The sequence below is a fragment of the Corythoichthys intestinalis genome, chromosome 17 (assembly GCF_030265065.1).
Source record: "Corythoichthys intestinalis isolate RoL2023-P3 chromosome 17, ASM3026506v1, whole genome shotgun sequence".
NCBI classification, from domain to species: Eukaryota; Metazoa; Chordata; class Actinopteri; order Syngnathiformes; family Syngnathidae; genus Corythoichthys; species Corythoichthys intestinalis.
In genome coordinates, this window is record NC_080411.1 from 28,908,104 (window position 1) to 28,923,527 (window position 15,424).

Genomic DNA, 15,424 nt, shown 5'->3' on the forward strand with positions numbered 1-15,424 from the left:
TTACGATAATGCTGTGAGGCAGTAATTCTCTCATTAGTTGGGCCTTGGTGGACAGCTACAGATTGGGCATAAAATGAACCCTAGGTGATTTTTGTTGGAAAAGGGCGCCCTCTACTGCAGGAGAAAATCCAGCGAGATTTTTTCCCCTACTGACATATTTTCTCCCTTTCTATAACCAGTGTGCTGACGTCAGAAACATTATTTTATAGCGTTCCCCTTGACCCAATTAGACCTACAAAGGGGACCAAATGGCCTATTTAAACTAACAGAAAACAAATACATAACGTAAAATATAAGAGGGGAGGAAATATTAGAATAAACTTTTTTATTTTATTTTAATTATTGTTTTATGAAGGCTGGAGATTTCAACAACACAACATTCCCTTTTCACAAAGAAAAGACAGCACAAACGAAACGCTTTTAAAAAAAAGAACCTTTATATTTTGGTGGGATATTGAAATAATAGCACCAATAAACAAAAATATATCCCATTTATTGCAGAGTAGCAACAATGTTCTTCCTTATGATAGGCATCACATTTAATAATAAACAAAAATCTTGAAAATACAATGCATGAAATGATTATGTGCAATTACTGTAAACGTGTCATCAAATTCTAAGCCGTATTTTCTGTTGTGTTGTGACACGTCTGATCTTTATTATGACATGTTCACATACAGTACAAGGACGTGCTCTTTAATGCACTTAAAAATGTACATAAAAATACAAACTGCTGCAGCTCCTGCACACACACGGATGCACAAAGAAAACAGACGTACACGATTCCTTCCTTTAGAGGGAGTCGACGCCGTGCTGAGTGCTGAACTCTTCAAAGTCCTCAGGGATGGTGTCTGACCCAAAAAAGTGGGGAAAAGATTTGGTTTGTTGAAACAGGATATTCTGTTACTAACTTAAACGTAAACGGTAAAATTGTATCCAAGAGGAGTTTGGCCTTATAGCGAGAAGTAAACACCCGACTACAACTTCAAAGGCAAAATGCTCACCGTTACAGCGATATCTCAAATTGGACCAGATGATATTTTCCTGTGAGAAGCAGAAGACGCCGAGTCTGCCTCCCCTCATGGTGGTGTCAATGGTCACGCCCGAGTCAGCCACTAGCTCAGTTCCCTCGTAGAAGCGAGCCCTGTTGTGACCCAAGGGAGACGGCGTTTGATTAAGCTCATAGTAACATTCGATTATGCAGTTTTTGATTTAAGTAATTGGGTCGAGTCCTGCTGCCTTCAATGTTGAAAATGTGTTTTGAATATTGTGCAGCATCAAAGATGAGCTATAGTGAACTTTGAGCATGTCACCTTATGTATCCAACCTGCGGGCGGTGCTGAAGGTACCAGCGGTAGGACACTTTGTCTTTCCATCCCACGTTGCGGGGGTCCTTCCACAGGAGGCGTACTTGGTCTTGGGTGTCCCCAGTGTGCCACAGAGAGTTTCTCAGATGCTCCCCGGGACCAGATCGCGATTTCACAGCCTGGCGGAGACCGACAGAGAGAGTTTGTACAATATCTTGTACAGGCCTCTGTATCTGTGATTCCCAAGTGGGCTGCAAAATAATTAAACTTTTTCTACCAATGGGCTGCAAGGGCCTTGGGTAGGGCAATGGTACAGTAAAAGAAAATAAGTATTTGAACATCCTGCTATTTTGAAAGTTCTCTCACTTAGAAATCATGGAGGGGTCTGAAATTTTAATCGTAGATGCATGTCCACTGTGAGCGAGGTAATCTAATAAGAAAAATCCAGAAATCACAATGTATGATTTAAAAAAAAAAAAAATGGTTTGTGTGATACAGCTGCAAATAAGTATTTGAACACTTGTCTATCAGCTAGAATTCTGACACTGAAAGACCAGTTAGTCCGCTTATTAAAGGTCCACCTCCACTCCATGTATTATCCTGAATCAGATGCACCGTTTTGAGGTCGATAGCTGCATAAAGACACCTGTCCACCCCATATAATCAGTAAGACTAACTTGTAACATGGCCAAGATCAAAGACCATCCCTACTGTGTAGCATGAGAAAATTATTGTTAATATTTAGTACAGTAGCCTTTGTTTGCAATTACATAGTGATGGTGAGAAGAAGCCTTATGAGGCATTGTGCCACTTGAGCCAATTGGTTCGAGAAAGGGTTCATTTCTCAGAGCTTCATGTGTCCACAAAAACTCTTGCTGGCTAAGTGTATAATCACAGTAATTTGTCTCCCAACCACATAATTGATTAGTTAATTTTTGTGTGTGTGTCTGTTGGGAAGGTATTATTTAGCGAAATATTGTCTGACCAAATCCTCGATGTACATAGATTATCACATGAGTATATATATTTTTTCTTCAACTTTCTTTTCCACTCACAGAAGTTAAATTTGGCATACATCTTCAGCAATGGGGTCAAACTCATAACCTAAGTGATCCTAATGTATGGAAGGGGCAGTACCCCCCTGAATGAAAAAGAAAAAATACAAAAAGGACCAATACATATGAAACAAAAACGCACACATAGACATAAACAGTACCTCACAGTCATAAAAATATATGATATATTGGTGATGTCTCATGTAGGTCAGCAGTGCCAAGCAGCTCCCTAAAAATCAACGTACAACAAATTATACATATACACGTATGAACTTTTGGGTCCAGTAAGAGGAGTGGCCACATACAGTCACACTCATGAAGTAAAACCTACAATATATTTTTTTTATGTAGTGTGTGTGTGTGCGCGCGTGTGTGTGTGTGAAAATGATTCCATAAATGGCATGATCATAATGTGGCAGGTTGTGCTATTTTCTGAAAATGACATGTGCGTATGTAACCGGTGTTGCATGAATCAGCGCCACATGACACAATCCACCCCTCTTGCCCAGGACGGGCCTGGGCTGTAACCCACGCACACGACACATCTAGCACAGCAGGCAGATGCTCTAACCACCGAGCCAGAAGCCAACAGACCGGTGTGTACCCGTTACCTATAAATGTGTTTGTGTAACATGAAAAAGGGTACTAATTATGTTTGTGTAATTTGGACATTGATGCAGCTACAGAATGGTGGGGACATAGAGGAAGTCCTCTTTCTTGCTGGCTTCATCCTAGTATCAACTACTGTACCATTCTCTCAACTCACTCTCCAAACCATTTCCAAACTATCCAAACTCCCATCTGATCGCAACTCTCCTTCAAACACCCACATTTTGAATGCAGGTGTTGATAGACTGTAGCGAGCTAAATCTAAAGCACTCCTTGAAGCAATCATGTGGTACAACTGGGCAGCGAGGCTTCGGATGCCATCATATTCGAAACCTCCCCTAAATGAAGCGAGCCTCAGTACGCGCTTTGCGGAAAAGTCCCATCATTACTCGACACACGTTTCGAAGTCTCGGCGCACCTCGTGACGTCACTACAATTACGGAGATCAAACGTTCCCTGTAGTTTTTCACTTGCCTGGCACCGCCAGACTATTCTCCCTGTATTTGTCGAACACTGTGAGAAATAGTCTGGGACCCAGTCCATTAACGGCCTCTCGAACATGTACAAAATCAACTGTCCAATCAGATTCGTTTATTTGTGTGACGTGTTCTTAACGAGTAACGTCACTCTTGCGCGCCGAAAGTCGTCTCTACAACAACACAGATGGCGAACGGGAGAGCCGAGAATATGTTCCAATCCGCGGTAAAACCAGTTTTAAATGACCAAAAACACATCGACACAAGTCATTGACAACAGTCAACATGGCTCACGCTAGCTATGTTGAATAAACGTCTCCATTCCCCGCTCACGCTAATTACTTGTCGCTTTAACAACGTCACGTCTGCCCGTCGCTGATTGGTCCGTTCCGCTGTCTGTTTGATGTGGCTTGCTCCGCCCTCGGAATTTGATCCGCCGGACGGTCGCCAGACTCAATCGCTGGAACAGCAGTGAGTCTGGTATACCAGACAAGTTTTTCACCAGGTTTGCCCACACTGTAGGGGGTATCTTGGCCCACTCCTCCACACAGATCTTCTCTAGATCAGTCAAGTTTCTGGGATGTCGCTGAGTTTGAGCTCCCTCCAAAGGTTTTTTATTGGGTTTAGGTCTGGAGACGTGCTAGGCCATGCTAGAACCTTGATAAGCTTCCTATGGAGCCACTCCTTGGTTTTCCTGGCTGTGTGCTTTGGGTCATTGTCATGTTGGAAGACCCAGCCACGTCCCATCTTCAATGCTCTGACTGAGGGAGGGAGGCTGTTACCCAAAATCTCACAATACAGGGCCCCAGTCATTCTATCTTCAATACAGTGCACTCGCCCTGTCCTATGCGCATTAAAGCACCCCCAAAGCATGAGGCTACCACCCCCATGCTACGCAGTAGGGATGGTCTTTGGTCTTGGCCATGTTACGAGTCTTACTGATTGTATGGGGTGGACAGGTGTCTTTATGCAGCTATGGACCTCAAACAGGTGCATCTGATTCAGGATAATATATGGAGTGGAGTTGGACTTTTAATCGGTGGACTAACAGGTCTTTCAGTGTCGGAATTATAGCTGATAGACAGGTGTTCAAGTACATATTTGCAGCTGTATCACAAAAATAAATTGTTAAAAAAAATCATGTATTGTGATGTCCGGATTTTTCTTTTTAGATTATCTCTCTCACAATGGACATGTGTCTACGAAGAACATTTCAGACTTCTCTATGATTTGTAAGTAGGAGAATAGCACGGTGTTCAAATACTTATTTTCTTAACTGCATGTTAGCATGTTCCTGCACCCACACTCTGTCAACTGTTTCCATAAAGAGCTGATTGATTGGCAATTGCTTTTGCCTGCATCCAAAATTTGAATCACAGTTGCAAAAAGAAACTCAGCAATCAAAATGAGTGGGTGGGGGCTGCTCCACACAAAGCATCATACTGCTTGCAATGAAAAAACACAAAAGAGAATGGACAAAAAAATCAAATCATTATCATTTTACACAAAACTCCAAAAATGGACCGGACAAAAGTATTGGCACCCTTTGATAAATCATGTGATGCTTCTCTAATTTGTGTAATTAACAGCACCTGTTACTTACCTGTGGCACATAACAGGCGTTGGCAATAACTAAATCACACTTGCAGCCAGTTAAAATGGATTAAAATGGACTCAACTTCTGTCCTGTGACCTTGTGTCTACCACATTGAGCATGGAGAAAAGGAAGAAGACCAAAGAACTCTCTGAGGACTTGAGAAGCAAAATTGTGAGAAAGCATGGGCACACAAGGTCATCTCGAAAGACCTGAATGTTTCTGTGTCTACCGTGCGCAGTGTCATCAATACAGTGCCTTGCAAAAGTATTCGGCCCCCTTGAACATTGCAACCTTTCGCCACATTTCAGGCTTCAAACATAAAGATAAAAAATTTTAATTTTTTGTCAAGAATCAACAACAAGTGGGACACAATCGTAAAGTGGAACAAAATTTATTGGATAATTTAAACTTTTTTAACAAATAAAAAACTGAAAAGTGGGGCGTGCAATATTATTCGGCCCCCTTGCGTTAATACTTTGTAGCGCCACCTTTTGCTCCAATTACAGCTGCAAGTCGCTTGGGGTATGTTTCTATCAGTTTTGCACATCGAGAGACTGACATTCTTGCCCATTCTTCCTTGCAAAACAGCTCGAGCTCAGTGAGGTTGAATGGAGAGTGTTTGTGAACAGCAGTCTTCAGCTCTTTCCACAGATTCTCGATTGGATTCAGGTCTGGACTTTGACTTGGCCATTCTAACACCTGGATACGTTTATTTTTGAACCATTCCATTGTAGATTTGGCTTTATGTTTTGGATCATTGTCCTGTTGGAAGATAAATCTCCGTCCCAGTCTCAGGTCTTGTGCAAATACCAACAGGTTTTCTTCCAGAATGTTCCTGTATTTGGCTGCATCCATCTTCCCGTCAATTTTAACCATCTTCCCTGTCCCTGCTGAAGAAAAGCAGACCCAAACCATGATGCTGCCACCACCATGTTTGACAGTGGGGATGGTGTGTTCAGGGTGATGAGCTGTGTTGCTTTTACGCCAAACATATCGTTTTGCATTGTGGCCAAAAAGTTCAATTTTGGTTTCATCTGACCAGAGCACCTTCTTCCACATGTTTGGTGTGTCTCCCAGGTGGCTTGTGGCAAACTTTAAACGAGACTTTTTATGGATATCTTTGAGAAATGGCTTTCTTCTTGCCACTCTTCCATAAAGGCCAGATTTGTGCAGTGTACGACTGATTGTTGTCCTATGGACAGACTCTCCCACCTCAGCTGTAGATCTCTGCAGTTCATCCAGAGTGATCATGGGCCTCTTGGCTGCATCTCTGATCAGTTTTCTCCTTGTTTGAGAAGAAAGTTTGGAAGGACGGCCGGGTCTTGGTAGATTTGCAGTAGTCTGATGCTCCTTCCATTTCAATATGATGGCTTGCACAGTGCTCCTTGAGATGTTTAAAGCTTGGGAAATCTTTTTGTATCCAAATCCGGCTTTAAACTTCTCCACAACAGTATCTCGGACCTGCCTGGTGTGTTCCTTGGTTTTCATAACGCTCTCTGCACTTTAAACAGAACCCTGAGACTATCACAGAGCAGGTGCATTTATACGGAGACTTGATTACACACATTTGGATTCTATTTATCATCATCGGTCATTTAGGACAACATTGGATCATTCAGAGATCCTCACTGAACTTCTGGAGTGAGTTTGCTGCACTGAAAGTAAAGGGGCCGAATAATATTGCACGCCCCACTTTTCAGTTTTTTATTTGTTAAAAAAGTTTAAATTATCCAATAAATGTTGTTCCACTTCACGATTGTGTCCCACTTGTTGTTGATTCTTGACAAAAAAATTCAATTTCATATCTTTATGTTTGAAGCCTGAAATGTGGCGAAAGGTTGCAAGATTCAAGGGGGCCGAATACTTTTGCAAGGCACTGTAAGTGTAAAGCCCATGGCACTGTGGCTAACCTCCCTAGATGTGAACGGAAAAGAAAAATTGATGAGAGATTTCAACGAAAGATTGTGTGAATGGTGGATAAAGAACCTTGACTAACGTCCAAATAAGTTCAAGCTTTCCTGCAGTCCTAGGGTACAACAGTGTGAACTCGTACTATCCGTCGGCGTCTGAATGAAAAAGGACTCTATGGAAGGATACCCAGGAAGACCCCACTTCTGACCCAGAGAAATAAAAAAGCCAGGCTGGAGTTAGCAAAAACTTACCTGAGAAAGCCAAAAGCGTTTTGGAAGAATGTTCTCTGGTCTGATGAGACAAAAATAGAGCTTTCTGGGAAACGGCATCAACATAGAGTTAATAGGGGGGGAAAAAAACGAGGCCTTCAAAGAAAAGAACACGGTCCCTACAGTTAAACATGGTGGAGGTTCCCTGATGTTTTGGGTTTGCTTTGCTGCTTCTGGCACTGGACTGCTTGACTGTGTGCATGACATTATCAAGTCTGAAGACTACCAACAAATGTTGCAGCATAGGAGGACAATGACCAAAAACACACTTCAAAAAGCACTAGAAAATGGTTTGAGAGAAAGCACTAGAGACTTCTAAAGTGGCCAGCAATGAGTCCAGACCTGAATCCCACAGAACACCTGTGGAGATCTGAAAATGGCAGTTTGGAGAAGGTACCTTTCAAGTCTCAGAGACCTGGAGCAGTTGGCCAAAGAAGAATGGTGCCATCAGAGCATTGTAAGAAACTCATTGATGGATACTGGAAGTGGTTGTTCGCAGTTATTTTGTCTAAAGGTTGTGCTACCAAGTACCTTATTGGCCCGAATATAAGACGGCCCTGATTATATTATCTTTTTCAAAACTCAAGTTCGAAAAAAGACTTTTTGAACACCAACTTAATTTCTATACAGAAAATAATAACAGTACATCTGAAACAAAAAGCATGTTATTTTGCTCATTCAAATCTTAATATCTGAACATTTAAATATGTAAACTAAAGTGCAATCACATTCGTAAATGAATGGCTTTTGGTTTTTGAAATGTAAATAAACCAATCTATTGTGATAAAACAACAAAATTGCAATAACTGCATAAACCATCAAAGTGAAGTCTAACTGTAACTGTAGTCTTGTAACAAATCTGAATAAACTGGTTAAACTTGAGAGTAGCTGAGATCTGTCATGACAGAACATCGCTTCAATGATATCTGGCGCCATCTAGCGTCGTGAATGGGTATAATGTCTAGACCGTGAATATAAGACGACCCCCACTTTTTTAGTCTTATTTCAATGCAAAAAACACCGTCTTATATTCGTGCCAATACGGTATTAGGCTGAGGATGCCAATACTTTTGTCCGGCCCATTTTTTGAGTTTTATTTAATGTGATAATGATTTTTTTTTTTTTTTTCATTCTCTTTTGTGTTTTTTTCATTGCAAGCAAAATAAATCAAGATATTACAACCAAAGCATTTGTAATCACAATCATTTTCTGGGAGAATTTGAGCATTATCTGACAGAATTGCAAGGGTGCCACTACTTTTGGGCTGCAGTGTATTTTATTTTAAAACACAGAGGTAAACCTCTTTCTACACAGTGATCTGTTAACGAATGCCCTCATGGTTAGAATAGACTACATATTTCTCCCCAGCAATGGCAATAAATGAGTGATAAAAGCGTTAACCTTGAGTTGAATGCCGGGCTCGGCCACAGCCCGGAATGGTGTGGCCTGCCAGTACGTCTGCTCCGTCTGCTTCCACATGACCACGTAGAAGGACGACGAATCCTGGTAGCCAAAGATGAAGCCAGCGTAGTCATCGTCCGTCACCGTGTTGACGTGGAATGTTCCCTCAAAGTCAACGCCGCTGAAGGCCGTGTAACCTAAAGTTAGCAGTAGCGAGGAGTCATTTTCGTATTTTTCTAGCTTGAAAGCCATAATGCTGCAGCGGTCTCAAACTTAAGACATGGGACCAATTAAAGGCCTCAGGGTGGTCTTTTGTGGCCCCATCTAAATTTTGTGTTAGTATGGCCCACAAGTCATTCCTTTGGGCTTTTGTTGTTGTTTTTAAATCACTTACAATAAACTTTGGGAAAAGGTGTCTTACCTACAGCCAGACCCGGATCACTGTTCATGGTCTGAACAATTTCCATTCCCTGAGGGAGAAACAAAGACCTCTCAATTAAATTTTACGATACACCAAACAGGTTATTGTTTTGTTTTGATGTTGTTCAGAACAATGCCATGAATTTGGCATCTATTGCTGTCAATGGCAGCGAATGAGTTCAAAGAATTCCTACCTGGTTGAGAACCACCCAGTTGGGGTCAATCTGAGCGTCGCCCTCAGGATCCAGCACCACTGTCTGGAAAGCCCTGAAGTCGGTCAGTGTCACTTCTGCGTTTTCAGGGCAGTTGTCGATGGTGTCGACAATTTTGTCCTGGTCGAAGTCTGACTCACATATGTCGCCCACGCCGTCGTCTGAACAGTAAAGACGTCCAATGACGTTTATTATTATTGAATTTTTCACCTTTTCAAGTCTTTGTCTCATATTTAGGGACAGTGATGCATCATCACTGCCCTGTAGTTTTTGCGCTCATTAATTAGCTCCTGCTTCCTTTCTAGAATCTGTCCCAACGGGATGGAATATTGGACGAGGGGGAAGAATGCAATTACTGCTGTGTGTGTATGTGTGTGCGTGCGCACACAAGCAAGCTATAATTGCCATTGACAGCTCATCAATTTGCTTTGAATTGTCTTTTAGTCTTGAATTTCAGCTCCTTGTCTATCGTTCCTCTTTTCTTCAAATTGGGATTTTTTGCTTTTTTTCTTTTGAAAGTTTGAATGCTTTTCTTTGCCCAATTATGGCAATGTACCTATGTATTTATTTATCATTTTTATTTTTTCCAAACCTACCTATCACTAGTAAGATATTCTTTGATAGACAAAATTGAAAAAAAAAAAGCTATTTTTTCCTCTCAAATTATGTTTTTTTTTTACCCTGAATTTGAACATTTTCTTACATTTTGAATATTACATGATACAATGCATATTTTCCTACTTACTTCATTAGATGTATTCTTTTATCCACTCCCACTTTACATTTCAAGTTTTTTTTACATGATATGAAAATTTTATTTTGGTATTTCATGAAAAACTATTATTATCATTTATTTATCCATTCATCCTGATTACATCATTATTACTTCTACATTTGTTTATTATATTGGGCATATTTTTAGTGATTTTTTTTTTTTTACTTAGAAATTACGTTATTTCTCACTTGAAGTTCTCATTGAATTTTTAAGAAAGTGTAATTTGAGTAATAATAATGTTTCCTTCTTTTCTACCTAGAGTAAATTTTAAAGAAGTAGTTAATATGAATTTTTTTAATAAAGTACTTTACGATAGCTATTCTTAATTCAAAAGAATCTTTTTTGAAAGTTATTTTTTTTTTAAATTATTTTTACATAGGGTAATTATTTTCTCTCTAATTTACTGTAATTTCTTATACTTTATCATCTTTTATTTTTTAAATAATGCTTAATTTATTATTTTTCATATTTTCCCTGCAAGGAGTATCTTTCCTTCTTGCATTTTGTTTTATTATTCATTTATTCTGACTACATTAAGCCATATTATGTAATTTTACCCTGACATTTTGCATGATTTTTTTGCTCTTTTCAAACAAGCCTGACACTCTCGTTTTCTACTCTTTAGAATTTGAATCTTGACACTCAGTGTGAGTCATAAGTGGGTCCAAATAAAAGACCTCTTGCCAAAGCCTAAAATTTCTCTTAATGTCACCAGATAAAAGTTTGCAAGCCAGGCTAATGTTCGCGGTGGGTTTTTGAGTGTCAAGTTTGGTGCCCAAATTGCTGGTGCAGATGAGGCAAAGCGAGGATTGTTTGATCGTGTCACTACATACTGTTGTCGTCGGTCTGCTCGGGGTTGGGAACCAGCCTGCAGTTGTCCGGGCCGGGTGGAATGACGTCTGGAATGCCGTCATTGTCGTCGTCATCATCGCACTCATCGCCCACGCCATCTTTGTCGGTGTCCAGTTGCGAGCTGTTGATCACGAAGGGGCAGTTGTCCTTAGTGTCCTGGTGGCCGTCGCCGTCACTATATGGAAGAAAATACCTTTTAGTTTCCAAGAGTAGGGGTCGACCAGTCGATCACAACGCTAGCGTAGGTAGCTTATGGCACCCCCCCCCCCCCAAAAAAACATTTAAAAAATGCATATAGTTACCTATTAACAGCTGTGTGTATGTTGTGTTGTGTGAGCTATATATGAGGTTATTATGCTGCACCCCTCTGTCTCCAAACAGCTTTTCGCGCACGTTTTTTCTAGTTCTATAGTTTCCAGCAGAGTTCACTACATTTCTCACAGTTTAATTAACGTTAACAGTAGAAAACACATACAGAAGGACACTTCTCTCTAAGCAGCTTCCTACTCGAGTTTTGCAGGTCAATAAGTTTACAGTTTATTGTTATGCTTACTCTGATGTAAGTTGGACTTTGAGGAGCAAAATTAGTGGTGTGTTTCCCACTTCCACAACACTGGTGTCTTTTAAAAATTACATACAGTGGCTGCTGCTGGCCGAAAAAAAAAAAAAAAAATCTAATATCCATTCTCTTTGAAGGGGGTGGCATGTTGTCAACATGTATTTCTATCGGGGCTTTGTGAGTGTGAGCAAGCGTGTGTGTGTCAGGTTGGGTCAAGTCATCAGCCAATGAAACGTGCATTTGAGGGGGGAAAATGGACCAGCACATTCAGCAAGTGAAAAGGAGTACATGTAAGTTTGAACATAATGAAAATAATTCACTGAATAATGGTAGGGTCAATTCATTCCTTACACTTATCTCTAAGCAGCTTCCTACTCGAGTTTTGCGGGTTAGCAAATTAACATACTTTATTGTGTATTTACTCTGATGTAGGTCGGACTTTCAGTAGCAAAATTAGTAATGTGTTCCCCACCTTCACAACATTGACATCTTTTTACATTACTTACAGTGGCTGCTGCTGTCCAAAAAAAACTTCTAATATCCCTCTTTGAAGGGGGCGGAGGAGGGTTCATGTTGTCGAGATGTATGTCTGTCGGGGCTGTGTGAGTATGCGTGCGTGGCGCGTGGGGGGGTCGAGGAAGTCGTCAGCCAATCAAACGTGCATTTAAGGAACAAAAATGTGACTGGTACATTCAGCAAGTTAGAAGGGGTAAATGTAAGTCTGAACATAATGAAAATAATTCACTTAATAATGGTAGAGTCAATTCTATCCTTACAACATATGGGAAGATAATCTAAACCTGCAAACCTAGGCCCTTGCTTAGTGGGCTCCCTCTATTGCTGATAAATCTGAATCAATTAGGAAATGTGAAAGGAGGAGGTATAAAAAGTAAATACATAAAGTATCGATTCATTTAAAAAAATGATGATGTCAAGATGTGGTGAATTTGGCTAAGTGATAAATAGAGAATCAGAAATGGAAAAATTTGGAATGCTATGAATTGCTCAGAACAGATACTCAGAGGATGTACTTATGTGGAGGAGATAAACATGTGAAACTTAGTAATTCTATTGTGAAAAGTGAAATCTTGTAAAAAATCGGAATGTTACAAACTCTTCCCGAGGTGTACTTCAACTTGCCTGTCCTGGTTAGTGTCACAAGGGTCGCCCACAAGGTCGTTGTCCACATCAGACTGTAGGTAGAACAACATGGTATTCAAATATAACCTCTGTTTTGAATTATGGCATTGACAAATAATACAGAGCTGTGATGTATTTAGGAAATTTATCAGCAAAAACAAATTTACAGGAGAGGAGACTGGGGCAATGTGAGACTTTTTTTTTTTTTTTAATACATTTGCTCCCTTCCAAGCAAGCTTTTTAGGATGTTTCCTAGCAATGGAAATTATCAGAACGTACTATAGATGAATAGTAATAAAATTTAACCAGTTTTAAAAACTGAGACAGAGTAGGAAAACTAAAGGGGTAGGGTCATCCAATGAGGGGTATACGGAATCCTAACAGGTAGCTAGACAATAAAACAATTAAGAAATAATGTCAGAATAGTAACAGCAACCTTGGGTTTGGTCGATTAAACACTTTTTTTAAACACTTGAAGTTCCTGAACGCAACTCAGGATTAACTACATTACACATATGACATCATATAATATGACAAAACTAACCATGGGCAGATCTATGTTTCCTGGATCACTTCTTTCATCTTCAGAACTCTGTTCATCGGGGAAGTGGGAGAAGAATATCAATCTCCTCAAAGCTGCTAACTACAATTTTCTTTTTGTTTTTTTTTTCTTTTTCATGTTGGTCTTTGCAACTTTGCCTTTTCCCAGGCAATATCTTACTGGGACCATGTGGCACATCTGAGTCAGCTGACGAGGCTTATCCAGGTGGACCATGTGTGGATGGATTAATATCAGTTACTGAATTGTCTGAAGCGAGTAGTACCTCTGCAAGTGGATCATTTGCATGGGTGGGCCACCCAGATCTTCTGCAGTGGCACGCTGCAGCACAGGGTTTGGCCTTTCTGATACCATAAATGGTGCAAATGCTTAATCAGAGAAATTTCAGTAGTTCTAAATCCAGAAGTGATGTTGTGGTGTCACTGCTGACATTAAAGAGTGAAGTGAGACATCTTACTTTACCCCATCGCCGCAATTTTGTGGAAAAACAACCTCTATTACCAACACAGACTAATCTTAAACTAGCATTATCACATGGTTTTATATGTTGTCAGTTCATCAACATGTGTGATACAATATTTTCAAGCTAAATTAATTTGCTTTGGCACAACAGCTGATTAAGTTGACGGAAAGAAAATGTACTTTTACATACAAAAATATATTTTGTTGTAGAAATTATCTTTACCACAGTAGGATAAGGATCTCTTCTTTACGGAAATGGTGAATTGGTAGGGGATTGAAAACATGATGGCTGCATGATCACAAATCTGCTCCCTCGATTAGATACAGGGGCGTCTCACATTACCCCAGTCTTCCCTACATACTTTTCAGTGGTGTTTTTTTAAAAAAAGTATTTTCCTGAACAAATTTTCCCATTAAAATATCAGTTTTTATTGTTACATACTACAGATTTTTGTAGTTAATACAGAGCAGGAAGCCATTTCCTTTTTGCTTGTCTGTTATTTCCTCCATTAAAAAAACTAAATAAATAAAAAAAACTGAGTGGACCCTTTAGTGACTGACTTGGTTGGGGTTTGGAATGTCAGGGCAGCTGTCACATGCATCTCCTACGCCGTCACCATCACGGTCCGCCTGGTCTCGATTCTGGATGCGCTGGCAGTTGTCCAGGAAGTTCTTCAGGCCTGATTGTGACACAGTCAAATAATCAACTAATCATAATTTGTATTCAATCTATTGTGCTAAAAAATGTTTTTTTTTTTTTTTTTTTTTTTTTTTTTTTTACATTTTATTTATTTCTTCAAAATTTCATAATTTTGTGCATTGTCTTTGAGTTAGAAAATATTTGTCAAAAGAAAAATTTAATCTAAATAAATCTATGTATTTTCTGGAATATACAAATAATTTAGCTGAAAAAAAAATGATATGAATGAGAATTCATACATGTACACTGCTGGCCAAAAGCATTGGCACCTCTGCAATTCTGTAAGACAATGCTCGATTTCTCCCAGAAAATGTTGCAATTAAAAATGCTTTGGTAGTGATATCTTAATTTATTTTGCTTGCAATGAAAAAACACAAAAGAGAATGGATTTAAAAAAAAAAATCATTATCATTTTACACAAAACTCCAAAAATGCGCCGGACAAAAGTATTGGCACCCTTTGAAAATTCATGTGATGCTTCTCTAAATTGTATAATTAACAGCACCTGTTACTTACCTGTGGTACATAACAGATGATGGCAATAACTAAATCAAACTTGCAGCCAGTTAAAATGGATTAAAGTTGACTCAGCCTCTGTCCTGTGTCCTTGTGTGTAACGCATTGAGCATTAAGAAAAGAAAGAAGACCAAACAACTGTCAGAAGACTTGAGAAGCAAAATTGTGAGGAAGCATAGGCAATCTCAAAGCTACAAGTCCATCTCCAAAGACCTGAATGCTCGTGTGTCTACCGTGCACAGTGTCATCAATAAGTGTAAAGGCCATGGCACTGTGGCTAACCTCCCTAGATGTGGACGGAAAAGAAAAATTGACGAGAGATTTCAACAAAAGATTGTGCGGGTGGTACATAAAGAACCTCCACTAACATCCCAAAAAGTTAAAGCTGTCCTGCAGTCCGAGGGTACAACAGTGTCAACCCGTACTATCCGTCGGCATCTGAATGAAAAGGGACTCTATTGTAGGATACCAAGGAAGACCCCATTTCTAACCCAGAGACATAAAAAAGCCAGGCTGGAGTTTGCCAAAGTTTACCTGAGAAAGCCAAAAACGTTTTGGAAGAATGTTCTCTGGTCGGTTCTGACAAAAGTAGAGCTTTTTGGAA

At 39.8% G+C, this 15,424-nt stretch overlaps 1 protein-coding gene across 2 annotated transcripts in view; it reads right to left on the reverse strand.

Annotated features, from left to right (window-relative positions):
- Positions 1-454: 454 nt before the first annotated feature.
- thbs4b (thrombospondin 4b) overlaps positions 455-15,424 on the reverse strand; it is a 50,657-nt gene continuing 35,687 nt past the window's right edge. For both annotated transcript variants that reach the window (XM_057819887.1, XM_057819888.1), the window contains 9 exons: positions 14,166-14,284; positions 12,584-12,636; positions 10,866-11,059; positions 9,240-9,418; positions 9,047-9,095; positions 8,626-8,822; positions 1,314-1,486; positions 1,005-1,144; positions 455-851 (listed from right to left, as the gene is read on the reverse strand). In XM_057819887.1, coding sequence (XP_057675870.1) covers positions 793-851; positions 1,005-1,144; positions 1,314-1,486; positions 8,626-8,822; positions 9,047-9,095; positions 9,240-9,418; positions 10,866-11,059; positions 12,584-12,636; positions 14,166-14,284 — 1,163 coding nt within the window. In that variant the 3' untranslated portion in view covers positions 455-792. The remainder of the gene's footprint in view (positions 852-1,004; positions 1,145-1,313; positions 1,487-8,625; positions 8,823-9,046; positions 9,096-9,239; positions 9,419-10,865; positions 11,060-12,583; positions 12,637-14,165; positions 14,285-15,424) is intronic.